The 26,074-nt window shown below is 58.7% G+C and overlaps 1 protein-coding gene across 1 annotated transcript in view; it reads left to right on the forward strand.

The window, feature by feature from the left end:
* Positions 1 to 26,007, forward strand: part of ATP6V0D1 (ATPase H+ transporting V0 subunit d1) — a 38,749-nt gene extending 12,742 nt beyond the window's left edge. The window contains exons 2-8 of the mRNA XM_044255946.1: positions 11,332 to 11,503; positions 19,868 to 20,046; positions 21,381 to 21,460; positions 24,777 to 24,854; positions 24,994 to 25,170; positions 25,269 to 25,346; positions 25,448 to 26,007. Of these exons, the coding sequence (XP_044111881.1) occupies positions 11,332 to 11,503; positions 19,868 to 20,046; positions 21,381 to 21,460; positions 24,777 to 24,854; positions 24,994 to 25,170; positions 25,269 to 25,346; positions 25,448 to 25,609 (926 nt within the window). The 3' untranslated portion in view covers positions 25,610 to 26,007. The remainder of the gene's footprint in view (positions 1 to 11,331; positions 11,504 to 19,867; positions 20,047 to 21,380; positions 21,461 to 24,776; positions 24,855 to 24,993; positions 25,171 to 25,268; positions 25,347 to 25,447) is intronic.
* The last annotated feature ends 67 nt before the right edge of the window (positions 26,008 to 26,074 follow it).

Consider the following 26,074-nt stretch of genomic DNA (forward strand, 5'->3'; position numbering starts at 1 on the left):
TCCCCAGGGATCGCTGCCTGGGGGGGAGATAGGAACCAGAAGTCTGAGGCTGGGATTAGATTGGAGGGATGTGTTGAGAGGAAGAGGGGATCCCCTCCCCCCTTACAAAGCCATCCTCCCTGTGGCCACAAGGGGGTGTGCCATGACCGCTCAGCTGCCAGAGAGCAGGGGAGGGGTGTGTGGCTGAGCTAGTGAGTCAGCCAGGCTGCCTCTCTTCTCCTTCTCTGCACAGCATCTGCTTGTGGCCACTGTCTCTTGGGACTCTATCCTGGGCCCTACCTCCCTCACCCAAGCTCCAGTTGGCCTTCTCAGATTAAGTAGGACTCTAGGCTCAGTGTATCCTGTCTGTCCATCTCTTCCTGTCCTCACCTCCCTGTGCCCCAGCTTCCTGGGTTGGGAAGGAGAAGGCCGGGGCCATTCTGTGAGGCTCTCCACCTTCGTGCTGAGTGCTCCCTGCTCCTGCCTTACCCCTCAGGCTGTCCTCTTTTCCCCCATCTGGGTCCTCATTTCCCCCTATCTGGGCCGTGCTGGTGGCTCTGTGTTGGAGCAATGGCTGCAGCACAGTGTACGAGCCATGAACCTGGGGTCTGAGGGGCTCCAAGCAGGATGTTGAGGCTGCCGAGGGGTCAGGGCCCTACTTCCCAGGTTCCCAGAGGTACCACTGTTCCCCACGTGGCGCCCACTCTTGTTCTGCAACCCTGGTCCCTCCAGGAGAGGGAAAATTCATCCTCGGACAGACTTCTTTTCTCCCAGTCTCCTTCAGTGCTCTAGGGGACACATACAGGTAGGTGCACGTGGGTAGGGTGACTCTGGCAAAGGTCCAAAGTAGGCACCCCAAACTCTGCAGGCACTGTAGGTCCACACAGTCATGCTGTGTTCAGTGTCCTTTTCATGCTGGAAAGGGGTTGCTAGCAGGTGACTGACAATCTTCTCTTCCACTCTGCACCCCAATTTGGGGGACCTTTCCGTTGACCTTCCCTCATCTAATACTTAAACTTAGAAGATTTTTTTTTTTCTTTTCTAATCTGTTCTGCACTGGCCTTCCTCCTGTTTTAGAGGCTGGAAGATCAAGACTCTGAAGGGCCACATAGTAGGTGTGGCTGCTCTTCTGTAGCCTGACATGCGCTCTGCCTGTCTGCATCCAGCGCCCTGTAGCTTGAGGGCCTGGACTGGGGCTGCCTCCCTAGGAACTTGAGTGGTCCTGAAGAGCGGCGGGCAGATTGTGGCAGGGAAGAAGGGTGGGTGGAGGAACAGCCCTGACTGGGTGCTGGACACTGCTTTCCTGGCCAACTCTGGCCTGGCCCTGGGCACTTGCCCAGACCTTGTCTCTCCTTGGCTACTCAGGCAGCAGTTTTTTCAGGCTTTAACCTCAGCTGAGGCTTTGCAAGTGGCTGGTGGATGGGACTTTCCCCTCTGATCTTGGTGTCCTCACTGTTGCAACTCAGCCTTTCTTGCCTTCCCTTGATCTGCTGGCTGCTCAGAGGCTCCACAAGCCGGGACCTCCCCTGCGACCTGCTGTCAGTTCTGCCGAGGCTGCTCCATGGGTACCCAGGCCTCTAGACTCACCCTGATCCCTGGAATGGCCCTTAGGGGCTGAGTTGTGGAGAGGTAGTGTGACTGAGGCCTGACTAGGGTAGAGAACGTCAGAGCCAGCCGGACTCCTGGAAGTAGCTTTATCCAACCCTCTTATTTTACCTGGGAGATTGGGTCCAGGTGAGGGTCAAGGGCTTGCTTACAATCTCCTGACACCTGTGTTGGCTCCTCCTGTCCAGTAAGCTTACAGTCTTTGCTTGTTTCCTTCTTATCCCTGCATATGTTCACTGAAGGATGCCTGAACTATGCTTCTGTGTGCCTGGCCCCCGATTCAGGGAGTGGGGGTCAGGTGAAAGAGACCTTGCTTTGGGGGCCCCTCACTGTTCCCCCAGGCCTTGCCACATGGTATCCGGCTTAGAGATTAAAGGGTTGGGAGTGGAGGAATACAGAAGAGCTGTACCACATGCACATGACCTAACACACAGAGCCCTAAGCAGCCGGGGTGTGGCTAGTAGCTCACCACCCATCCTCCCCACCAACTTACCTCGTAGGCTCCAAGGCAGATACCATGTGGCAAGACATGGGGGAAGTGAGGGTCCTGATAATACCCTTCAGGCCTGGCTCATTCTCCGTGTCTCATTGTCACCCGTTTTCTCCATTGGCTTCCATCACTGGGATCTAGCCTCTGCTGTGAGGCTCCCTGAGTGGGTGACCACCTATCCCAGGGGCTGGCCCAAGTCCACAGAACTGATCATGCTCCGTCGGGCATGTTACTGCTTCCCCTATAAGCATCCTGCCCGGCCCTTGAGCAGGCTGCGTAAAGGGGTCCATGGGTACTATATAGGATCAGCCTGGATGCTTACTGCCCCTGCTACTTCCTGCCTGGCCCGAGCCTCTGGGCTCTGCTGGTCAAGGGTATGGGATGCGTCAACTCTGCTTCTGGCCTGGGCTGTTCAGTCCAGTTTCCATAAGCTGCAGTAAATGAGGCTTTGTGTTAAAAGCAGCATGGACATAACCCCAAATGAGACTTGATCCAGTGAGCCCAGCCATAGGGCTCAATTCTAAGCAAAATGAGTATTTGCATAGCTTTGGCTCGAGGTCTTGTGGAGCTGGCAGCGTGCTCCAGCCAGGATCAGGCCTGACCTGGCTTAACCTCACCGGGAACAGTAGCTGCAGGGGGTCCTAAAACTACCTTTTCCTCATCCAGGTGAGCTCCAGCTTTCCCTCTTGTCCTTCCTCCAGAGGTCTCTGCGTGTAGAATAGAAGCCCAGCATCAAGGGCTGGCGGGATGGCTCGGCCTTGCAGGCAGGTGGGCCCACGAAGCAAACATGGGCGTGGGCCGGCATCTGAGCAGGCCCACCGCCACGGCTGGCCCTGTCTGGGCTGCCTGGCACCCGGCTGTGTCGGCCCCCTTTACCTCTCTCACTCGCACCCAGGCAAACTTCACAGCTTCGGTGAAATGAAATGCTCTTTCTTGCAGCCCCACATCCACTCCCACCTGCGGGTTCCGTAACTGTGGCGGCAAGAAAGACCTGGCTCAAGGTCAAAGCGCAGGGCAGCAGCTGAGGTGTGGCCCCCGCCTCCCAGGGCGAGGCCGGGCGGCTCGGTTCTCAGGCTGGGCTGTGGCAGGGAAACACAGGGAAGCTGCCTTCTAAGCCCTGTGTCTCCTGGGCCGGGCCATCTCATGGAGCCTTAGGGCCTGGGTGGGGATGTTCTGGTGAGGGGATATCCAGGCGGATCTCCGCTCAGTCAGAGGAGAGTTTCTTGGAACTTGCCCTGGGTGCAGCAGTAACCAGTTCTGCCCCTCCCTTTGGCACAGGGGACTGTCGCCTGCCTGGCACCTTTCTGACTCGCGGATAGGTTGACTTCCTCATGGGATATGAGGGATGCTTTCATTCTCCCAGCTGCAGGGACGAGGTGTTCCTGAGAGCATGAGGGCAATTAAATGTGTCTCTGCCACCACCTGCCACTTGTCTCAGAGCAGAGAGAAGGGGAGTAAACCTGGGCTGGACACCCTGTTGCCTCCAGGACGTGGAGAGTGACACTCCCATTTGATCCCTGTATCTGGTATGCCGGCAAGTAGTGCTGTGGGCCCCCGTGGCAGCCAGACCTCCTCTGTGGATCAGTACCATCCCCCTCTGCAAATGCCTCACCTCACTGAAAGGCCTCCAGCATGAAACAAAATGCTGGTCCAGGGACCAAGGAAGGAGAACTCTCTGTCCTTTCCCTGCAGGCGCTCTGCCGCACGCCGGCTGAAACCCAGTAACTTGCATGTGGCCATGCCAGCAGCGGACTCCAGGTTCTTCCCAAGACTGCTGGCCCGCCAGCCTGGGGGCTTCCCACGGAGCAGGAGCTGCCCTTGGCCGCGCCACCTCCTGCCTGCTCCCTGGGCCCCCAGGACAGCTGCTCAGGGTGTGGTGGGTGGTGCAGGCTTGGGTCCTAGGCTCTGTCCGTGTCCGCGGGGCTGCCCAAAGCTCTGTAGCATCTTGCCGGTAGGTGAAGCGGGACATAGGCTTGGCAACAGGAGGCCCAGATGTTGAGCCTAGGAGATAGCAGACTGTGTTTGCATGTGTGCAGACTGCTGCACAAGGCCCCCCACGCCTTTTACAGTGAGAAGGAGGACATGCCAGATGGAAAGGGTTGGGACAGACCATGAGGAAGAAGGGTAGGGGCACCCTTCAGAGTACCAAGTAGGGCTGCCTGAGGACTAGGCTAGGGTCAAGAACGCATCCCACCTGACTGGCGCTGAGGGGCTTGGTTAAGAAGCTCCGGGTGGGATCCTCTCTGCCCAGAGAGATGGAGTGTGGTGTACTATGCTCAGTTCTAGCACTGCCTCTGCTCAATGTCTGTCACTGGTGCCCTGGAAGGCTGGCACCGCACAGCCTTTCTCCCAGTGACCAGCCAGGAGCCTGGGTCTAGAGGGATCCATGGGCACGAGCTGCTCAGAGCCAAGCTGTGAGGTAGGATTTGGAGCCTGCTCACTGTGACTCCAAAGCTCAGGTTCTCACTCCCCTGCCCCACTCAGACACCTAAGGAACAATGTCCAAAACCAGTGATCTGGCAAAATTGGGCTGTAGAGTGGGGCAGGGGGAGGGGCTGAGGCACGCTCCAGCTGACGGATGATAGGTTGATCTGTGCTGGCCAGGGCAGGAGACCAGGGGCATCTCAGTTGGAGGGGTGGGCAGTGAGGAGGTTCTAGAAGGGGGTCGGCAGACGGCACCTGAGGGAACTTTTGACAGGATGAGCTGGAACTCAGGGTTAGTTGGTTGGTGTTATGTGAGGTTCACAGGGGGCCTGTGTTGGGCCCTGACAGAGGTCTGGGGGTGAAAATGATGCTTAGTCTATGCCGCAGGTACACCAGGGTTAATGGTTTCCGTGCTGTGGCTCCCACACTGGGAGTTCCAGATGTGGTGCTCTGACCCTGCAGAGCCAGCCAGTGCACACATCTGCTTTGGAGCTGATAGGAAGAGAGGTCCCAGCCACCCCCAGAGCCTGGGGAGGAGGTTCAGGCACAGCACATTTGCTGAGGCGGGGCTGTGGCTCCGTTGGGCCACCAGCCTGGCCATCTGTCCATATCTGTCCATCTGTCTGAGTTTGCCTGCTTGGAGCCTCTGGAAGTTGCAGCTTTAGAGAGCCTCTGGGGCAGAGCAAGCCCTGGAGGCAGAAGCCAGTTCAGTGTCTTCAGAGGAGACCTCTCACCTGGGCGCAGGGGCATGGTGTGACGAGCTCCAGGGGCCCCACCAGCCTTGAAGGGAGTGGAAGGGTGGGCATGCTGGGCTCCAGGGAGCACATTTGCACATCTGGTTTTACTCAGTGGGCCTCAATTCCTGAAAACCCCTGAGCTCCCCAGGAGAGCATCGTTGAGTGACCTCTGGAAAAGCAGAAGTGAAGTCTGGGAACACACTGTCCTCTCACACTGTGCCGTGGCCAGCTGGCCAGCAGGACCCCTCCGTGGGCCATGAGGCCATGGGTGAGTCTAGAGCAGGGGGCCGCCCCGCCTAGTGTACTGTGCCAGGAGCTGCCTCTGTGCCTGCTGGGCCCCTGGGGCAGTGTGGGCCTAACCTCCTGGCACAGGCCAAGACCCTCCCTTCCTGTCTCCCTGGGGCCCTTGGGGAGGAGCTCCTGGGGCTCAGGGGCTGGAAGGGCCACGTGCTGCCTGCCCCTGGGAGTCCTGGAGGGGCTGAAAGATCACTTTCGGCGCTGGCAGGATCTGGGAAGGGTTTCAGGAAGTGGATGGGGAATAGGGCTGCCCAGCTGCCACCTCTCAAGGCCTGGCTGGGACTGGCTGCCAAGCCCACACTTTGTCCCACCCAGAGAGGAGAGTGCTGGTTGGGCCAGGCGTCCCCAAGCCCTCTTGCTAATCAGGGGCTGATTGGTAATCCGAGGTGCCGGCTGGGGCCAGGGCTCTGCTGCTGAGGGGTCCTGGCCTTGAAGGCGTGGGCTGAGGGGGAGGTGAGTGCGGGGGTGGTGAAGAGGCAGGGGAAGCCGTGGAGCGGGCTCCATTCTGGTGTACCCGGTGAGCCTGGCCGGAGCGCTGTGGGGCTGCAGCCTGCCGGGCCTTCAGAGAGCTTTACAGAAGCCTGCGGGAGCGGGCAGTGATCTTTGCCGCGGGCAAACTCAAGGCGGACAGTGGCGGCCCATGGAACAGGGAGGGCAGAGGCCTCTCTGGCTGAGGAAGCAGCCCCATTTCCTGCACTTCTGGGGCTTTTCCCCTGGGGCATCGGGTAGATTTCCCTGAAGCACTTGCTTGGGCCAGATTTCATAGGCAGGTCGCCCTAGGGAGAGCATGGGACCAGCAGAGCGGAGGTGCCGACTAAGGCTGAGGTGGTGCTAGGGTTGAGGGCGCGGGGCCTCACAGACTGTGGGGAGGAGGCAGGCCTCGAGCTCCGGGGTCACGGAGGCCGCTGGGTAAAGGTAACAACAACACCCTGGAGGTGGACGACTTTACTCTAGTGATGGTGTGAGACTAGACTTGAGAGCACGGAGCCGAAACGTGGGGCAGGAGGCCAGCGAAAGGGCACTGTGGTAGCAAGGAGGCCTGAGTGGCACCGGAAGATGGGAGTTGTGGGGAGAGTCACTGTAATATTGGGACTAGTGACCCTCGGAAGCAGAGGAGGTAGGGAAGGTCCTGGGTTGGGGGAGGGGTGCTGGGAAGCAAGCCCAGAGCCCTCAGGGGAGGCTGGAGGCACTGGGAAACTGAGTTGGTGGGCTTCCTCTGAGGAGAGGTTTAGGTCAGACTGCAGGGAGAACTTCCTGATAGCAGCAGCATCCTCTTGGACATGAGAAATCCGCCTCTGAGGAAGTCTTTTGCTGTGAGAGCTCCCAAGCTGGCCAGACATTCCTGGTGCTAGGCCACGGATGGGAGGATTTGGGGTAGACAGCTGGGCTTGTGGGTAGACCAGAGCGGTCCCCTGAGTGTGTGCTAACCAGAACACTGCTCATGCCTCAGCCCAGGCACGTCTGGGGCTCTCAGGGGCTGTCACCGAGGCTGTCAGGCTGCTGAGCTCAAAGCGCAGAGCAGAACTAGCCCCTGCCTTCCCAGAGCCCCTGGCGTCCTTGGCTGCCCTTGGGGGCTGGGCCAGGGCTGGGTGGCCGGGTCTCCCACGATGTTCTCAACAAGTTCCAGGCCTCTCCTCCTGCGTTTAGATCCCACCCCCAGTCACACCCCCTCCTCTGCATCCCTCAGAGAGAGCAGGAAGCTGCTAGGGGGGCGGGGGAGATGGGGGTGGGGTGGGGGGGGTACGGGGGCTGTTCTAGCAGGCTTCCTCCCAGCCCTGAGGACTGTCTAAAGGGCTTGGGGCTGCCCATAACTGGTCCTAGGCACCAGTTTGTTCAGACAGGGTCAGAACTGGTTCAGAAGTCCTGTGTGGTCCAGGCAAAGGGATCAACTAGCCTGCCTGCCTCCAAGTCGCCCTCATGGCTGGCAGGCTGTCCCCTCTCCCTGGGTCGAAGGGAGACACAGGGCTTGGCCAGGGAAAGTGGTCTGGAACGGCCCTTTGACATCATCCCTGGGGGACTTTAAAAATGAGTTTCCTGGTAAGGAAGACTCCTTGGGCCTTGGGCAGGATTCTCAGTAGAGTCTCCCAGGCTTGCTCGGATCTGACAAAAGCCAGCAGAAACCACCCAGCCGTCTGTGCTCCAGCAGTGCTGGGAGCCGTGGCTTCCCCAGATGCAGTGTCAGCAGAACGCAGCGGCCAAGGCACAGGGGGGTTTGCTGTCAGGCCTGTGCTGAGCCCCACGGGTGGGAGCATGCAAAGAAGAGCCCACCCCTCAGCTTTGCCCCCTTCACACACACACGTGTTCCTGGCTTCTCTAGGAATACACGTAGTCGCAGGTGATGATGTCAGGTAGGCAGCAAGTGTTCAGGCTGCCTCCAAGGTCATGGACAAGGCATGCCCTGGTTACTCTCACTCCTCTGCCCCCTGCCAGCTCTTCGGGGACTAGAGTCTGTCTAAGCGGTTGGGTCCATATCTGAAAGGCCCACCCTGGGCTAATGGCCATGGGAGAATGTGCTCACAGATGTACCGGGTCGGGGAGGAAGGGGAGGCCAGAATTGGAGATGGCAGAATCTACCAGGTTTGGTCCATATCCCGGCCCCTCTACACCTGACTAGGACTCTGGATAAGTTTCATGTTCCTTCTGATTGATGTTTTCTAAGTCTGCGAAACAGGCATGGCTGGGAGGTCCAGCACACAGGTTGCCCTGGCACGGGGCTGAGTACGCTGGAGGGACCCCTCTGTTTCCAGTTAGGGTGGGCCTGGGTTTCCCCTGGTGTCGGGATGCTGGCCCCCACTTGGCCAGTGTGTTGGACGGAGAGTCCGTGGGAGCTGGAGGGCAGAGACGGTACTTTGCAGTGCGGAAGCTGTTGAGCGTGTCTTCCCGCCGAAGAGAAGCCCTGTTCAGAAAGGCAGAGGCAGGGCACACTGCGGGAGAGCCGAGGCCAGGGGGACAGCATTTAGCCTCCAGCAGCCCATCCTTGGTGCTTTGGAGGGTAGGAGGCAGGAGGCTGGCCTGGGGCCTGGGCCTGGACTTGCTGTCGCCGAGAATAGTGGGGTCACTGGTATGAGGGGCCCTGCTAAGGGGATGGGTCTTGCCCTGTACAGCTGGCCTGGCCTCCACGCCCAGCTGGGAGCTGGAGGAGAAGGAATCTTATCGCCTGCAATGGGTTCTCTGCTGTCTGCAGTGGCTCGGTGCATCAACGAACAGGTTTGGTCTGGCAGCTACCGCACTAGACAGTCTGACCTAGAACACTACATTCCAGCCCCGGCTTCCAGCTGCTGTCCGCTCTGCAGTTTCCCCTGGTGGGGATTTGAGCACCTGCTGTGCCCTGGCCGGAACCCCCTGCCCACTCTGTCTTTCAAGCCTCACAGTGTTTGAGAGATACAAGTATATAGAATCAAGGCACAAATACGACTTGATAAATTAAGTGGAATTAACTTCAGTACTATAATAAGAGGGATCAGTTCATATTCTTCCTGTTTCATACCCACAGAAACCACTTTGAGGACATTAATGATCTCTCAAAACTGATCAGTTGTGTACAAGTAAACTATGTTTCTTTTAAAAAGAATGGTGTGCTTTTTCCAGGGTCGAGTTGGTTAAAATCTGGCACATAAAGCCCATTACTAGTGGCAGGAAAACATGGTGATACACTCTTCCAGCAGCCATCAGTTCTAACCATGAGTTCCGGTTAAGAATTTTCCTTTGACAGCCAAATGGGTAATAAAGCATTGCAACAACTTGAGTGCCTCTAGGCAAAACACCTTTTGTCACCCATACCTTATTCTAAGCATAGGTGGGCCTTGTCCAGACCATGGTAGGGATGAGGAAGAATGGAACCCAGGGCAGGGACTCATGGCAGATGGCCTGGGGTGAGGACACAGGAGTGTGTGTACCTGCTGAGCCAAAGGCAGTAAGGTCCGTGGGGTAGAGCAGGGGGCTGGTTATTCTTCCCGCCTTACGTTGCCGTTGGTTCTGTCCCACTTCTGTGTGGCTGTGGAGAGAAGGAGGTGTGAGAGGCAGGGCGATGGCAAGAGGAGCAGATGGTGAAGGTCTCCTGCAGGCCTCATGAGGTCAAAGTGCACTCGGTGAGGGCCTGGGAGCCATAGGGGACATGAGTGCTGGTGTCCATCCCGGTGCCTCGCAGAGTTGCAGGGAGAAGGCATTTCTCCCAGGGGCGTGCGTGCCCCTCCCTCCCTCCCTCTCACCTCCCTCGCACAAATTCTTTCGTCTCTCCTTTAGCACACCTGACTCCAGGCTGGGAATGTTCTCCTCTAGATGGGGTGCAGGGTTAGGGGCTTCAAGGGGGATTAGGTGCCACAGTAAGCCTTCCTTCGAAGCAGCCCTGGGTAGCATGGCCCTCCAGGCCCACAAACTCAGGGAAGCTTGATCGGGGGCTTGTGGAAATGATCATGACTATGACCCTTTCTGTCCTCCCCTGGGCAACCTCTCCAGGGGACAGAAAACACAGCGTCCCTTACAGCAGAAGCCAGCCTTGGCTGTTGGGCCTTCATATAGGTACGCATGCACGGGTACCTTCCCAGCCACTGTCCTTGGTACTGCTGTCACTGCTGCAGTGTCCCCCATCTCAAAATCCAGGATTAAACCCACCTGCCGTCCTCACCAACACTTCCCCCAGACTTTTGTCCATTCCCCAGTTATTTATTGAGCATGAAAATACACCAGAACAATTCTAGGCCCTAGGACACTACCATGACCTCAGATCCCTGCTATCACGGGTCCTGTGACAGGTGGAACAAGTGTTACAAAGAGGGGCAGCACAAGTGAAGGGACAGGGTGAGAGGTCTTTGAAGAGGGGATGTCTGAGTAGAGAGCATCGCTTTCTAGGCAGAGGGACAGGGAAGGCCCTTACGTGAGGACATGCAGACGAGTGACGGGCTCTGCCTTGTGTCACGATCAGTCTGGCTGCTGGTGGAGAATAGACTGTGTGGGAGGGGGTTGGGGACAAAGGCAAAAGCCAGACAACTGTTAGATTGTTGCTATGATCCTACTGGGTCTTACCTGACCTTCCCAGCTGGGGCCCTACTGCTTGTCCTCTTGTCCCTTTTTCCCTGGCCCCGTCCCTAATTGTTCAGAAGAGCTTGGAGTATTGGCCTGTCTGCCTCTAGCCACTCCTATAGCAAGGCCAGTCTTCCCTCCCAGCATCATCCCCCCTACCCGCCATGGTACTCATTTGCCCTCCAGGTCACTTGTCACTCAGTCCATCCTGTTGGCTGTTGGCCTTTGTATGTTCCTGTCCCTGCCCTTTTCTGTGGCCTCGCCTGTCATGTTCTCTCATGCTCTCAGTCCTATCTCGCTGTCCACTCTACTCCTGCCTACTTTATTTTATAGGATTGTTTCTGCCCGGGGCATGTTGGCTTGCGCTTCTAGCCCTGAGGCTCTGGAGGGCAGGGCCCGCATCTTTGCCTACTCTAGATTATGGCCATCCCAGAGCCCACCATACAGAAGGGCCTCGAAGGCAATGGGTTTTGAATAGCAACTTGGGTTGTTGGGTTTTCCCAGGGCTTCTTGTCATTTGGAGGCACAGTTGTGCTACTTGTGCTTGGACTTTGGGGCCCAAGGGTCTGGGATATCTCTGGAGCCTTGGCCTGACTGCCCCAGAGTAGGCCCTGGGCCAACAGGGAGTTGAAGGTAGGGACGGGAGGTCAGGGTAGCAGCAGGTCACAACTCCAGGGGAGGGACTGGGGCCTAGAGTCCGGGTGGGGATGGGGTCTTGGCATCCTGGGGAGGCTCAGCCTGGCCAGCATTCACCCCTGCACCCCCTGCCTTGTCTTTCAGACCTCAAGCTGCACCTGCAGAGCACTGACTACGGCAACTTCCTGGCCAACGAGGCCTCACCGCTGACAGTGTCCGTTATTGATGACCGGCTTAAGGAGAAGATGGTGGTGGAGTTCCGCCACATGAGGAACCACGCCTATGAGCCACTCGCCAGCTTCCTGGACTTCATTACGTAAGTGTGCCCTACAGGGCCTTCCCCTCCCACTGGGCAGGATTGCTGCACCTGCCGCAGCTGGCCTAGCATGGGCTCAGGCCAGCTGCCTGTCGTCTTCCTGGGCTGTGTGACCAGGCTGGTCATTGGGTAACCCTGGGCCTCTAGGCTGCCGCCAGCCACTTCACTGCTGCCTGGGAATCTGGAGGGCAGGCAACGGTGTCCCATAGTGTAGTGTTAGGAAGCCCTTTTCCCTGTAACCCTGACATTACAGAGATTGAGGTGGCCAGGGATGATGGGAGCACTTTCCCTGCCTCACCCTGCAGCATCCGCACTGAATACTCACTAGGTCCCCACTTCCCGTCCTGGGATCAGGAGTAAGGGTATGGGCAGAGCTCTCGAGAGCCAGGTCCTTGAAATGGAAGATTCAGGCCCTCTGGGCCCGTCTGGGCTGAGGCCCATTCTCCATCTTCTCTGTCCATGGCCTTGGGTCTTAGGGAGAAGGGGAAGGCTGAACACCTGGCAGCCTTTCCCAGTTCCCCAGATCCCCAGATCCCCATGCTTATGACCCTTGACTGTCTGGCTTCTCCACTGTCTATCCCTTGGGTGTAGCCTTGTTTCCATTAAGACCCTGGAGAAAGCTGAGCAGAGGAAAGGCCACTGAGACCTGCAGGTGGGGGCGGGGGCACTTGGTTGAGCCAGGTATTCCTGCTTGCCAGTGGAAACAGAGAGATAGAGGGGTACCTGGGTGGCTCAGTGGGTTAAAGCCTCTGCCTTCGGCTCAGGTCATGATCTCAGGGTCCTGGGATCGAGCCCCGTAGGCTCCCCATCTCTTTCTCTGCCTGCCTCTCTGCCTACTTGTGTTCTTTGTCTGTCAAATAAATAAGTAAAATCTTTTTAAAACGAAAGAAAGAAAGAAACAGGGAGATAGAGACGCTCCTTCTGCCAGGATATCCCATGAGCCATGAGCCAGGGCCTGGTGAACAAAGAGGTTAGCCCCAGAGGTGAGATTTGTGGCTAGTTTAAATGAGTGTGCTCTGTGTTAGTGGAGTGTGAGTATGTGTTGTGGGGAAGCATTTCCGTATACTGTTCTGGGTACTGTCGAGCTTTGACCATTCTCTGATTTTGGTGCTCCTACTCTCCTCGGGACCTGGCACACCTGCACACCTTGGTGCTTCCTGCCTGTCCTGCTTCCCACACCCGGCAAAGAGCAGCCACTTATTCAAGATCCACTTGCTCAAGGAGGGGTGGCAGCCAGAAGGGCTCCTTCCTTGGGTGGATGCCACAGGCTGGGACCACTGAAGGGCTTAGGGAACCTGCCGAGGCTGGGAAATAGCCCCTTTCCTGGCCACAGGCCTCCTTTCTGGGGGCCTCCTTGCTATCCTGGCTGGGCCTGTAATTACACCTCCCTGGCTCTGGTCAAGGTACAGGCTACTTGGTCCTTCTGGGGCAGGAGGCCAGAGATGGGGCAGGTCTTGTGTTGCTGAGTTGGGGGTCATGCCCAGTCAACCCCTCGCCTGGGCCTTCATATCCCTTGCTCCAAGGCCAGAGCTGGGGACATACCAGGAAGCAATGGATTTATTGCCAAAGCCCAGCCTTCACCTTGTTTGCACAAGGCTCTTTCAGCTTCCTGACGATGTTCTGGCCTTGCCAGCGAGGCTGGCCGGAGGAGGCCTGACCCATGCCAGTGGTCAGAGGGCAGTTGTCATCCATCCCACTGCCCGCTTGGCCACCTGCCTGTGCAGCTAGCTCCTGGCCTTTCTGGGTACCCTTAGAGGCTTGGTTGCAGCCTGCCAGGCCATGAAACTGGAGAGGGCTCTGAGCGTGACTGAGCCCGCACAGCCGCCAGCTCTTTGCTGGAGGTTGGCTGCGAGCACCAAGTGTGCTTAAAGCAGCCAAGCACTATTGTGTGGCAGGCGTCACTTCCCCGCCCCTTCCATTCATGGGTGATCGTGGCTTAAGTCTTCCCGTCTCCTCACTCCTGCCCTTACTCAGGAAGAGCTCAGCAGCCACGTGTCAGTCTGTCTGAGCCTGTGGCTGCTCGTTCTATGACCTCGTCGTCTCCAGTGACCCGCTCCTCTACTCTCCACTTTAGCCGCCCCCACCGATGGCTACCCAAGGCCGTGTCACTGCTGGAACCATTCCACCCCAGAGTCGCTGAGTCAGGCCCCCCCCTCTACCCACAGTCTTCAGACCCTCCAGCCCACTCTCAGTCCCTTGTGGGACGCGGGTTCCGGACTCAGCAGGACACTGGGCCTTGCTGCTTCCCCTGCTGCCCCTTCTGTCTTCATTTCCCTCCCTCCCCAGCTGAGGTTCCCTGGTCCATCATTTGAGCACTCTCTGCCAGCATCCGCAGCTCTCTTGGCCGCCCGTCTTCTGGTCCCGCCCTGGCTGGCAGCCCCCCAGCCCTGGAGGAATCCCAGCAGCCTCCAGCCTGGAGGCGCCCTCCCCCACCTCCATAGCCTGGAGCAAAGCTGGGGAAGCCGGCCTTGGGCGGTGATCCCTGCTGCCCAGCGGACATGCTGCTCACCAGCACAGCTGGCCTTGGCTTGTCTTTGCCCAGCCGGCCGTGTGCCTTCCCTACCCAGCACCCTGCAGCCCCCCACTAAGGTTGGGAGAGTACCTCACCATCTTGCACACACCCCTGTCCTGCCCCCAGCCTTCTCTCTGGGCAGATGGCCCACCTTCCTCCTCCATGGTGATGGTAGAAACCAGTCACCTCCCGGCACCGCATCTGTGTCTCCAACCCTGATTCAAAGGCAGAGGCTCCCTCTTCTCTTGGATCCTTCTGCCAGAGTCCTGAGTGCCCTCCCCCACCCCTTGGACCCTGAGTGGCCACTTACCTGTACTCACTTGTCTGTACAGCTGCCTTCCCCTTCCAGAGTCTTCCCATCAGCACCTGAAAAAGCACAGATCTCTCACAGTGTTAAAAACCCATCTGCTGGGGCCTCGGCCTTTACACTCACTATCTGTCCTCTCAGCCCTGCCCCCACCCCTGCCCACCCCATGTCTCCAGTCTGCTTCCAGCCCTCCCTTCACTCACCACAGGGTTCTGACCAAGGTCACCGCTGACCTTTATGTGGCAGGGTTTCCGGGCCTCATCAGGAGCCGCGGCCCTCTCACGCTCCAGCAGTCTCTTCCCTCTCACGGCATCTCTGCCATTTCACTCCTGTCTCCCCATCTGCTCTTGTCCTCCATTCCACCTCCTCCGCTTCTTCCTTTCTGGGTCATTCCACCGTGTTGTGGCAAGAGAGGGGTCCCTTCCATTGGAGCCAGGGCCCGTCCAGCACAGCTCCTCCATACTGGGAACTCGCACCTGGCTTTTCTGAGGAGGTGGCTATGTGGCTGAGGGGAAGGTATTTAAAGGAATAATTGAAGGGGGCTTCTGGCCTGAGGGAGCCATGTATGTCCTGAGTAGCTGGAGCATGGAATCTCAAATCCTAGGGCCATCCAGAGGAATGTAACCAGAGAGGACAGTGTGGCTCTCCCAGGGAGGGGAGGCATCTGTTAGTGGCTCCGTCCTGAGCGTGAGTGCTTGACGGAACAGTGCCATCACTTCCCACAGACAGAGCTGGCCCAGCGGGGGTGGAGGTTGGGACCACACAAGAGATCCCCTCAGTTCTCCCTGGATGGCTGGACCAGGATTTCCCCAGGAGGTGATGGGTTCCTTGTCACTGAAAGTGTGCAAAAAGAAGGTGGTCAAGGCCTTTTCTGCCCTCCCATGGTGAAAGACAGCATCCAGTGGTTTTGTAGAGCCCGGTCAGCCTTTAGCCAACACACATGACCGCTATCAGCTCTGGGCTAGGCCTGGCGCCAGGAGGGAGGGGGACGGATGAATGCAGTGGGATGGGTGCCAGTGGTGGTGCAGACAGCTCCTGGAGAGGCTTGTGGGCAGCTGCTACACATGGATCCGGGGTCACAGGAGGTTTCCCCAGCACGAAGAGGACTCCAGGATCAGGTGGGGTTAGAGAGGCTGTTCAGAAGAATGGCTGGTGAGAGCAGCAGCAGCCCACGTGGGACAGACAGGCCTCGCGCTCGTGAGAATCCGTGAAGTAGGCTGGGGTCAGTCACCTGGTCTTGAAACAATTTAGCTCAGCTTCATGGCAATAAAGGTAATATGTCACTGTACCAAGGGTCCTTTCCAGGCCCGGCAATTAACTTGCTTTGTGACTTGGGATGGAGCCTCTTTCAGGGTTTTTTTGGCATCGGGGGCGGGGGAAATCTGGATCTGGGCCATTCCGTGATGGCTTCCCATAGGAGAGTGGGCCCTGAAAGGGTAGCTGGGGGGTTTGCTTTTGGGAGGTGAGTCTGGTCTCTGGGGAGTCTCAGGTGGGCCTCAGAGGCTTTTGTCTTTAGATGAGTGAGCCTCCCTGGAGGGCGCTGTTCCCCGTGAGCAGCAGCCAGGTACCCATTGGCAGAAGAGCCTGGGCATGGGAAGCTGCACCATCGGGGGAGAGGTGAGGTCCAGTCTTTCTTCTATACTAGGGACTTCAGTGCCACCAGCTGGTGTGGGTAGCTGGATGGAGGCTTTGTCCCAGGACAGTGGCCTCAAGTTCCCAGTGGGCCTTTCAGCATACCTGCCATTCTCCCCAGAACATTTTGCACCATGGGCCACCCAGGTATCAGGTTACCTTAGGCCTCCCTATCCTGGCCCTCTAGCCCTCTCTTTCCACAACCACTGTTTTTGGGTCCCAGCAGGGTCTGTACTGCTGGGGCTCTAGACCTACCATGGTTTCTGGGTCCTGCATTAGATCTGGCTCCTGCCTTTAGGGAGAACCAACAGTGACACGCTTTTCTGGAGACTGAGGGAGAGCCCGCAGGAGCACTTCCAAGCCCAGAAGGCTTAGGTGAAGCAGGAAGACCCAACTGCACCTCTGGGGAGGGGCAGGATTTTAATGATAAGGTGGGGGCCTCACCAGTTCTGCTGTGGGCTGCACTTCACTTATCCTGATGGCAGAGGGGAAACTGAGGCTTGACTGGTAGTTTGCTGAGGCCAGAACTTGATATCTCTGTTCACTTTCTGCCCTGGGCAGGGCTCTGCAGGACTCTGATGTGTTTGAGCACAGATACTGTTTATGAGCAACCTCTGCTGGGAGCCCTAGGATGGACAGACTGGCTGAGTTACCTAGTCATTGGGGCCTGCCCCCCAGGGCCAAGAGGACAACAAGGAAGCGAGCCACGCTTCTCCAGCAGGTGGCGCCAAAGGGCACAGCAGAGGGACTGCTCTTGGCTAGGGGCTCTGAAGACTTCTTGGAAGAAGGGGCTTCCTAAACCCCAACTCGAGACTTCTGTGGGCCCAAGCTGGGTCCTAAAGGCTCAGGGTGAGGGAGGGCCTCAGGGAAGAGGAATACAGACTCCCCACTCCCACTCTGCAAGGGCCTCTTTGGCCTGGCGGGCAGCCTCCTGTCCACTCCCCAGCTGTCTTCCTCTGGAGGGAGACGCTGACCAGCTGGAACCTCGTTCTCTCTTTTTGAGGCCAAATGAGGGGAGGACTGGTGGAGTGGCTTTCTGGGGGCAGGGAGGCAGCTGCTGAAGCCAGGCGAGGAGGAGGAGGATTTCCCTGCCTGCTGAAGGCCTTGGCCTTGGGGGAGAAGCAAACAGCCTAGCCAGCACCATCTCTACCAGGCCTCCTCTGCCTCTTTTCTCCCAGGAAAGACGATTCTGGCTCTCACTGGGCTAGGGAGAAAAGCAGGGGCTGCTTCTGCAGGAACCTTGTCATTGACTCAGGGAGAGGGAGAGGGCCTGGCATGGGATTATCCAAGGCTGGCCTCGCCTGGGTTAGAATGGGCCCCTGGAGGGGGCTGGGGATATGTGATCATAAGTGACCCTTAATTGGCTCAGCATTTTCCTTGGTGCCCCGCCAGGACTTCTAGCGGGAGAAGCTGGGGGTAGCTAGGGGCTGCTACCACTGGCCCCCACATCTGCTGTTAGGGCTGAAACGTGAATCATAGCTGGCCTGTTCCACATCGTTGGAGGGGTAACGGCAAAGCTGGACGGTAGAGTCCTCCCACAGGGCTCTCCTTTGAGTCCTGGCCAGGACTCTGAGGAGAGTACCCGCTCCTCCCTTGGGCCCTGACCCTGGCCCATCCCCGACAAAAACAGATACCCTGAGTTGTGGACACAAGGAGTGGGGAGTTTAGAAAAAGAAAACTGGCTTGTGGGGATCCCTTTGAAAAGACAAGACTAGATGGTGAGTGTTGTGCCAGGGCACAGACACCCTGGAAATGGGGACATAGAGCTCATCTGCCCAGTGGTGGGACAGGGCCGAGTGCCTGTACTTTCTCTTACTTCTTTGGCCATTGGCGTTGCTGATGCTGGTGGTTGTGGGATCGATAGGACAATGTAGGCCTAAGAGGTATGTTCTTCTCCTTGTCCTGTCCAAAGGGTTGTGAGAATGTAGAAAAGCATCTTCTGGGTGGGGGCAGGGGTCTTTGTGGCTGTCTTGGGGAACAGGATGGCTGGAGTGGGGCTGGATGGAGCGCAGGCCGAGGGCCGTGGGCAGTGACAGGTAGCCCTGTGGTACCATGCTACATGCAATGCTGGAGGCACTGGGCACAAGGGATGCTGTCCAGGGTGGAGGGGATGCAGGCTCAGGCTGGAGGCCAAGGCACAGAGCTCTAGCGAGCTTTCTCTGCGGTCTCTCTGCTCTGCCAGCTCTGTCAGGTCAGGGGCAGAAGGCTGGCCATTTGGGCTTCTTGGCTTGTAGCTACACATGGGCCCGGCCTGAAGCCCTCAGTTGGAGAAGGGGGAGGGGGTTGCTGTCTCTTCTCAGTGCACATCCTGTCGCTGACCCAGCCAGTTTGGGGGCGGAGAGAGGGCAGCTGCCTGGCGCCAAGCCCAGGAGAGCAGAGGTCACAGCAGGGCGCTGGGCTGGGTGGTTGTTGGGGGAGGGTGCAGCAAGCAGGGGGCGTGGGGGTCAGGCCAGGACAGGAATAGTGACTTTTTCCTCCTGCCGCCTTCCTGGAGGGCCTTGTGAGAGCTCCCTGCATGGCTGGCCCTCTGAGCTGAGGCCTGGGCTACCCCTTTCCCTTTATTCTCTCAGTATTTAGGGTCACTGCCCACCTCTGCGGACAGCTTCAGCCTTAAGTGCTCAAAATACTGTCCCAGGACAGGGACCTACCATGGGCCACCCAAACGCTGGGGCCAGGCCTGGGCTTAGTGCCCATTGAGAGCAGCAGCCTCCACCTCGTCTCTGACCCTTCGGTGGTGCCCCTCCCCCCAGGCCTCATCCACTCCCCCATACCCCGAGTTTTTCACTGGGGACAGGCTGGAGGAATGTTGTGGTTATTGCCACCTGACTCTGCCTGGGCCTTCCCCCATCTTCACCCTGTCCCCGCATGGGTGACTGCGTGGAGCTCTACTGCCGCTCCCTTGTGGCACTGTCTTACAGGTCAGTGGCAGAGCTCCACCCCCCCCACTGCCCCACCCCCCCACCCATTCTGAAGCGGGCTGCCTGCCCTCTCCAGCTCCGCAGCCCCCTCTGCTGCCTGTGCTGCTCAGAGCAGAGAGCCAAGAGAGCCAGGGGAGCCTTGGCCTGGGATGACCTGAGCCCCACCTCCAGGCCTCGGCCCTCAGGAGGAGGCCATGCTCCGCCTTTGGAGTGGGGCTGCAGGGGCAGCTCTCTACCTGTTCCATCTCTGCCCAACCTGGGGCCCTCCTCCAGAGGCACCCCCCCACTGGCTCCTTCTGGCCTTTCCTCCTTCTCTGGCCTCTTCCCACCCTACCCTTCAGCCTTTCCTCTCCTTGCTAACCATCCCTAGCCTTCCCCACCTAGAAGCCAGATTGACCCTAATGGGACTGGGTACTCCCTGCCTACATCCTGCTCATGGGTCCCTAGCACTTGAAATTCAGTCAGGACCCTCAGGCTGGCCTGGACTACCAGTGTCCAGGCCCCAGCCCGCTAGCAGCACTGCCCTGCTTCCCTCCTTCTGCCAACCCTGATCTGTGCTCAGTTCCTCGAATGCAGCGGGCACTTGGTGAATGCCTCCAGGCCTTTGCACACACTGTTCCCTCTTCCCAGAACATGCTTTCATCTCCTACTTCTTTCATCCCCCAGGCTGGCCTTGTACCCCACCCCCCTTGTGCCCTGCTGGAACTATTCACACCGTGGGGTAGTTACCTGTTCCCAACCACTGAAGGGGCGTGAATCTGTGCCACATCCCCCAAGGGAGGGGGCTGCATGTGTCCCATACTCCTGGCGCTGGAGTATAGGGGTGCACCTGGGCAGCAAGGTGAGCCAGTGGTGGTGGCCTACAGCATCCTCAAGGTGGCATCACCGCGGAGGAGCCGGAGACCTGTGTGGGATGGGGGCAGGGCACAGTGCTGGACTAGGACCGGCAGACCCTCCTCCCTGACGGGCCTCCCTGCTGTTGTGTGCCCCTGCAGTTACAGCTATATGATTGACAACGTCATCCTGCTCATCACCGGCACGCTGCACCAGCGCTCTATTGCCGAACTTGTGCCCAAGTGCCACCCGCTAGGCAGCTTTGAGCAGATGGAAGCTGTGAACATCGCGCAGACACCTGCTGAGCTCTACAATGCCATTCTGGTGGACACACCCCTGGGTGAGCCACTGGGGCTGAGCGGGGAGCAGGGGGGCAGTGCCTCCACGTGGGGTTCATGTGGACCCCTTGGGGGGGGTTGATGCTGAGCCCAAAAGGGAGGCCTGCCCCCTGCTGCTTATCTTTATCTTCCTCTCTGCCTCCCTCTCATTCTCTCACTCTGCCTTCTGCTCCTTCCCTGTTGCTTTTCTGGGCCAGGCAGGCTACCCCCCAGGGCCTGCCTCGGAGCGTGTAACTTTGTGAAACTGGCCAATTTCTCAGGATGCAGAAGAGGGCTGACCTCATGGAGAGGGGAGAGGCCCAGGTCCCTCAGAGTCTTGGGAGCTCAAACTGTGCTCGTCTGTGGCCCCAAGTGGGGCCAGAGGGGCTGGCTGCCTGTGAGGCAGAGGAGGGAAGCAAATAGCTTCACTGGCCTCCACAGAGCAGGTCCCAGGGGCCAGGTCAGGCAGTGTCCGGCAGGATGCAGGGTTCGTGTCAGAGGCCAAGAAAGGAAGGGGAACTGGGAGCTTCCTGCAGGGCCCCACCTAGGCAGTGCTGGCTCCTGCCTGTCTTGGAGGCTGGGGAGAAGGCACTAAGGCTGTCAGCAGCAAGTGCCCTCATAGCCACAATCCTCGTCCCGAGGGCACCACCTCCAAGAAGTCTCCAGGTTAAAACACTGGTTCTAAGCTGCACTTGTTTCTGTACTAAGAGGCCTGAGCCCTACCTGCTGGGCATATCTGCTGTAGGCTCTCTCAGTAACTCTGAGCTAGTTCATCTTTAAAGAAGGATCATACCGGTGAGTCTGAGGGCCCATCAGGGAAGGGGGCTCTGTCCTGCTCTGGCCTCCCACTTGCAGCCCAGCAGTGGCCCTCTGGGTCACTGGTCCTTGCCCACCCAGCTCATTCTTTGTCTGGAAGAGAAAGAGGCTGGTTTTCCAAATGTGGGCCCCAGGCCCTCCCAGGGCTTGCAGATCTGTGGGCATCAGGCCCCAAATCCACAGCTGCCCCTTAAGGAAGGAGGATGTCATGGCCTCTTATGCAAGTCTGTCTCTGGCATGGTCTGAGCTTGGGTCTGCCCCAGAGGCGATTAGATCATGTTATGGCTGGCCGCCTCTTTATAAATCAGTTTTAGGAGCAAGGATGCAGGAGAAGCTCAGGTCAGTGCACATGGCCCCGAGGATTGCTTCTGCCACTTCCCAGGCAATCGCCCAGGCTGGGTTGGGAGGCCCCCAACCCCTGGGCAGTCAGGCCTGTGACAGGAGCCCCCTGTGCCCTGCAGGGGTGGCTGAAACAACAGCTGGATTCTTGCCTTGGCTGAATCCAGTCGCCCACCCTCACCCCCACATCTTTCTTCCCCAGCGGCCTTTTTCCAGGACTGCATTTCAGAGCAGGACCTGGATGAGATGAACATTGAGATCATCCGCAACACGCTCTACAAGGTAGGGCCCTGGCCGGTGGCAGACTGGCCTCTAGGCGGGGGCCCCTGCCGTGGTGGGCTGGTGGTTTGGGGGGTTGCTGGGACAGGACGCAGCTGTACCAGGCTCCTATCCCGGAGGCTTATCTGCTTCCTTGCTGGCTCCCGCGATGGGCGCAGGCTGCATGGAACAGGTTCTCCGTCTCGGCGCCTGCAGCGGGCCCTGATAAGATCAGCAGGAGTGGCTCGTGCCCCATAGCTTGGCCTGTTGGAGCTGGCCTCTGGATGGTCGCTCCTCCTGCAGCCAGGAGGGTCATGGGCTGCCATCCAGGGCATAGCTTTCAGGTTTACCCTGCCTGGACTGTTGCCAGCAAGGACAGGCTTTGAGCAGAGGCAACAGGACACTCAGGGTGGAGGGAGAGACCCAGCCAGGTGTAGCCGGGTCACCACGTCCTTCTCGGGTTCCTAGGTCTAGAATCAGAGTCACATCCCAACATCCGCTCCCACTGTCTGCTTCCTCCCCAAGGCTGTGCCATGGGTTGGTGACCCCTGGAGACAGAGTGAGCACAGGATTCGTGGGTCTGCACTGCCCTGGCCCAGAGAGGCTAGGAGCAGGGCTGTGAGCCAAGGCGGGGGGCTGGCTAGGGACCAGTGAAGGACATTTGGAACAGACTGGGCTCTGGCTATAGTGAGGCACTGAGCTGTGGTGCCAGGACCCCTGATGGGCTGCAGCTAGGAACATGGGTCAGGCTCCGAAGTGGGGGCCAAAGAGATCCCAGGCCAAGGGTCCTGCTGACCTAACCCTGAGAACATCTTTTGGTCGGATCTTTTCAGGGAAGGGCTTCTCCTACCTGGGTTAGAGCTAGGGGCCCAACACTCGGCTGCCGCCTGAGCCGAGGCCCTCCAGTCTGCCTCCAGGAGTCTGGGCTAGAGTGCAGGGGAGGCTGTGGGGGTCAACGAGGAGCCAGCTTGTGAGTTGCAGGGGTGTAGGCAGGGGAGCAGCACATGCAGAAGCAAGCAGGGAGAATGGGCCAAGTGGCACGCGGTTTGCTGTGGAAGCGCAGGTTTCAGACGGACAGCAGGACATAGGTCTGGAAAAAGAGAGGCACAGGATCAAGTCACCCAGGGCCTGCAGTGCCAGGCTGGAGTTTGAACTATTTTCTGGGGATGGGGTTGGCCCGTGAAGGTTCGCAACAGGACAGAGTATCATCAGAAAGTCCCCTCTGGCTGCAGTGTGGAGAGGACAGAGCGGAGAGGTGAGGTTCAGATAGGGAGATTGCAGACTTCTTTAGTCGTCAGGACTGCCCTAGGCACTAGGAGGGCATCAGTGTCCACACAGGTAAGAGGAGGAAACGGAGGGCTCCGAGAAGCAGCGTCAGTAGCCGGAAGCCACTTCCTAGACCCCGGCAGCCCCGGATCACAACCTGGCTCAGCCTGTTCACACAGCACGTGCTCTGCTCTGCCCCGCTAACAGGGAGGCAGGCCAGGCAGTCAGCCGAGGCTGTGCGCGCACCATCTGAGGGCTCCTGCCCGCCCCCAGCTGGCCCACTGCCGGGATCCCTGCCCTGAGACTGGGTGAGGGGTGCGGCTGTCCCCCCAGCCTCACCCACACCCTCACCGGGCCTGACTGGTTCTAGCTGGAGTCACTGGCGAGGGCTGCTCGGGCACTAGCTCATAAACACCGATCCAAGACTGAGGGCACCCTGCCAGGACCGCCAGCTCGTCAGGCAATGTCCCAGCCCAGTGGCCACAGATGGGAGATTAGACGGACCCTCAGCCACCTGGCGGGTGGGAACTGTAGGCAGCTGGTGCAGCAGCCATGGGCTGGCAGGCTCCAGGGGACAGGGTGGGGGTGGGAAGATAACCTCAGTACCTGGGCCTTTGGGGTCTTGCCAGTTTCTTCAGCTGCCCTCGCTTCCAGAAGAGAGTATGGGCCTGTCCCACCATCTCCCCTGACACTGGGCTCAGCCTCTGAAGGGACTGGTATGGCTCGGGGAAGGCTGGTGGCCTCCCCATAGACTGGAGCTGCAGGCCCCCCACTGGGACAAGCTGGAGATTTGAGTACAGCCACCCTGGCTGGCTGTGAGGAGAAGAGTGGCTGCGGACAGTCCTAGAGGGACTCAGTTATCACCAAGCCATGGTAGGATGGGCAGAGGTTTCTGCCCTGCAAGCCCTCTGATTCCTGGGGATCTGCTGTGCTGGGGTCCATTCTCTCCTTCAGGATTCTGGCTCTCTGACCTATCCTAGACTTCTGTTTCCTCTGACCCCAGTGGTCACCACAGGCCTCCTCCTGAGCCCAGCTTGCCCAGTGCAGCTGGCCAGGTTTTGTCTTTGCTTGTGAACTCCCAAGTCTCATTTTACCCCCTTGGGGCAGCAGACCCTGTGGCTTAAGTCAGCTGGTAGTGGGTGGAAAAGTCTCCAAACCTTGGAGGGAAGACCGCAGTGCTGAAAGCTTTCTAGGCTTCCCAGCTCTCACTCTCAACCCTGAAGAATCATCTCTAGCCTGTGGAGCCACAGTCGCTGTGACCATGCCACCAGAAAGGACCCAGGAGGATCTGAGTGAAGGGAGCTCCCCAGGGTCCCGAAGACCATCCCCTGCCCCCAACCTTGACATGTGTCTGGTTGGTTTTATGAGTGAGTGCTGGCCCGGAACTAGGTCCTGAAATGACCTGTCCTTTCCTTGTGCCCAGAAGGTCCAGTCTTCCTGGGCAAGAAGTGCTCATCCCCACCACAGCCCATGTGTCCAGCCATTGCACTGCAGGGATGACGTCTTTGAGGGCAGTAACCATCCCTCAGCAGGCGTAGGGCTGGCAGTTTGCTTCCTGCTTAATGGTGCCTGGGAGCCACCTGAGGGATAGAAGGAGTTCTGTGAGGTGGGGGGCCAAGAGGGGCCAGGGTGCCCAGTCCAGGTGACCTCGGTGAACTCTCAGGAGTAACCTTCCCTCACTAAGCCCAGCAGCATGTGGTTTGGTGAGGCTGAGGAGGGGGTTTTGGGGGAATGGCAGGCAGAACAGCTGGGGGCAGACCGAGCCCCTCTCTGAGCCTGGCCTCCTGTGGGATGATAGTGGAGGGGCATGGAAGGGCCTGGAAGGGGCAGCACACCACGAGGCTGACGCTCTTCGGCCAGAAATTGCTCTGTCACTCCTGGGTGCAGAGAGGCAGCAGGCCAGCTGATGAACAGTTGGGATTTGTGGATATTCTGAGGCTCTGCCCCAGTCCCCATGTGATGTTTGGACTCACGGTGCAAGGGTCTGGGGAGGGAAGGAGGGAACGGGAAGGAGGAGGCCTGGCACGTGCCCCAGTTCCCTGCCTAGGTTGAGCAAGCCCCCTGCTTCACACAGGCCTACCTGGAGTCCTTCTACAAGTTCTGCACCCTGCTGGGCGGGACCACGGCCGATGCCATGTGCCCCATCCTGGAGGTGAGTGCCTCCCTCTCCTCCCCGCAAGCTGCCAGTCCCTGGGAGCCTGGGCTTGGGGGAAGCTCTGCTGGCTGACTGGCAACTGCCTCCCTCCCTCCCTCCCCTTCCCTCTCGCCTTGCTTGTACACTGGCCCCACAGTTTGAAGCCGACCGCCGAGCCTTCATCATCACCATCAACTCGTTCGACACAGAGCTGTCCAAGGAGGACCGTGCCAAGCTCTTTCCGCACTGCGGGAGGCTCTACCCGGAGGGCCTGGCCCAGCTGGCTCGGGCTGATGACTATGAGCAGGTGAAGAGCGTAGCTGACTACTACCCGGTGAGTGCCCTGGCTACAGCGGACGGGCAGGTCTGCATGCCCAACCCACGGCTGACGGCACGCTCCCACTCACGCTGTCCTTCCCTCCCCTGGGCCAGGAGTACAAGCTGCTCTTCGAGGGCGCAGGCAGCAACCCTGGAGACAAGACCCTGGAGGACCGATTCTTTGAGCATGAGGTGAGGGGTTGCTTCCCTGCCCCTCGTAGGGAGAGGTTGGTGGCTCGGGCCTGACGCTGCTGTCACGGCCACCTGCATACCACACCTGCCTCTGTCTGTAGGTGAAACTGAACAAGCTGGCCTTCCTGAACCAGTTCCACTTTGGTATCTTCTATGCCTTTGTGAAGCTCAAGGAGCAAGAGTGTCGCAACATTGTATGGATCGCCGAGTGCATTGCCCAGCGCCACCGCGCCAAGATTGACAACTATATCCCCATCTTCTAGTGCCCTGGCCCGAGGCTCCCGACAAGTGTGTGTCTGCGTGCGCTGGCATAAAGCCCGTAGTTCACATGCCTTCCCTTGGGGGTAGCACATTGTTCTAGTGACTTTTGGTTTCCCCGAACCTCTCTGAGATGGCTCTTGGGCCTAAGAAGGGGCTGGGCACCAGCTCCCCCTGTCAAGGATGGAACCCCCCCCCCGGAAGGAGGCCCCCTCAGCCCTCTGTTTACAGCCACTGACATGTCTGAGAAGCACGTGGTCATTCCTGAGAACCCCTGGGGCAGTGGGAGCCTCCTCTTACCCCTGTGGTTGGCCCCAGGAAAGGATAGTTTGTCCTTGAGGCATAACTCTGCAAGCCTGTCCCTCAGCCCTGCCCTCTGAGACAATAAACCACCCTGAGCCTAGCTGTCTGCTGTCTCCTTCGGGCCCCAGTACCTCTCCCAGACCCCAACTTCCCTCAGGTGCCACCTT

This window comes from Neovison vison, chromosome 7, assembly GCF_020171115.1.
Source record: "Neovison vison isolate M4711 chromosome 7, ASM_NN_V1, whole genome shotgun sequence".
In the NCBI taxonomy this organism is placed as follows: domain Eukaryota; kingdom Metazoa; phylum Chordata; class Mammalia; order Carnivora; family Mustelidae; genus Neogale; species Neogale vison.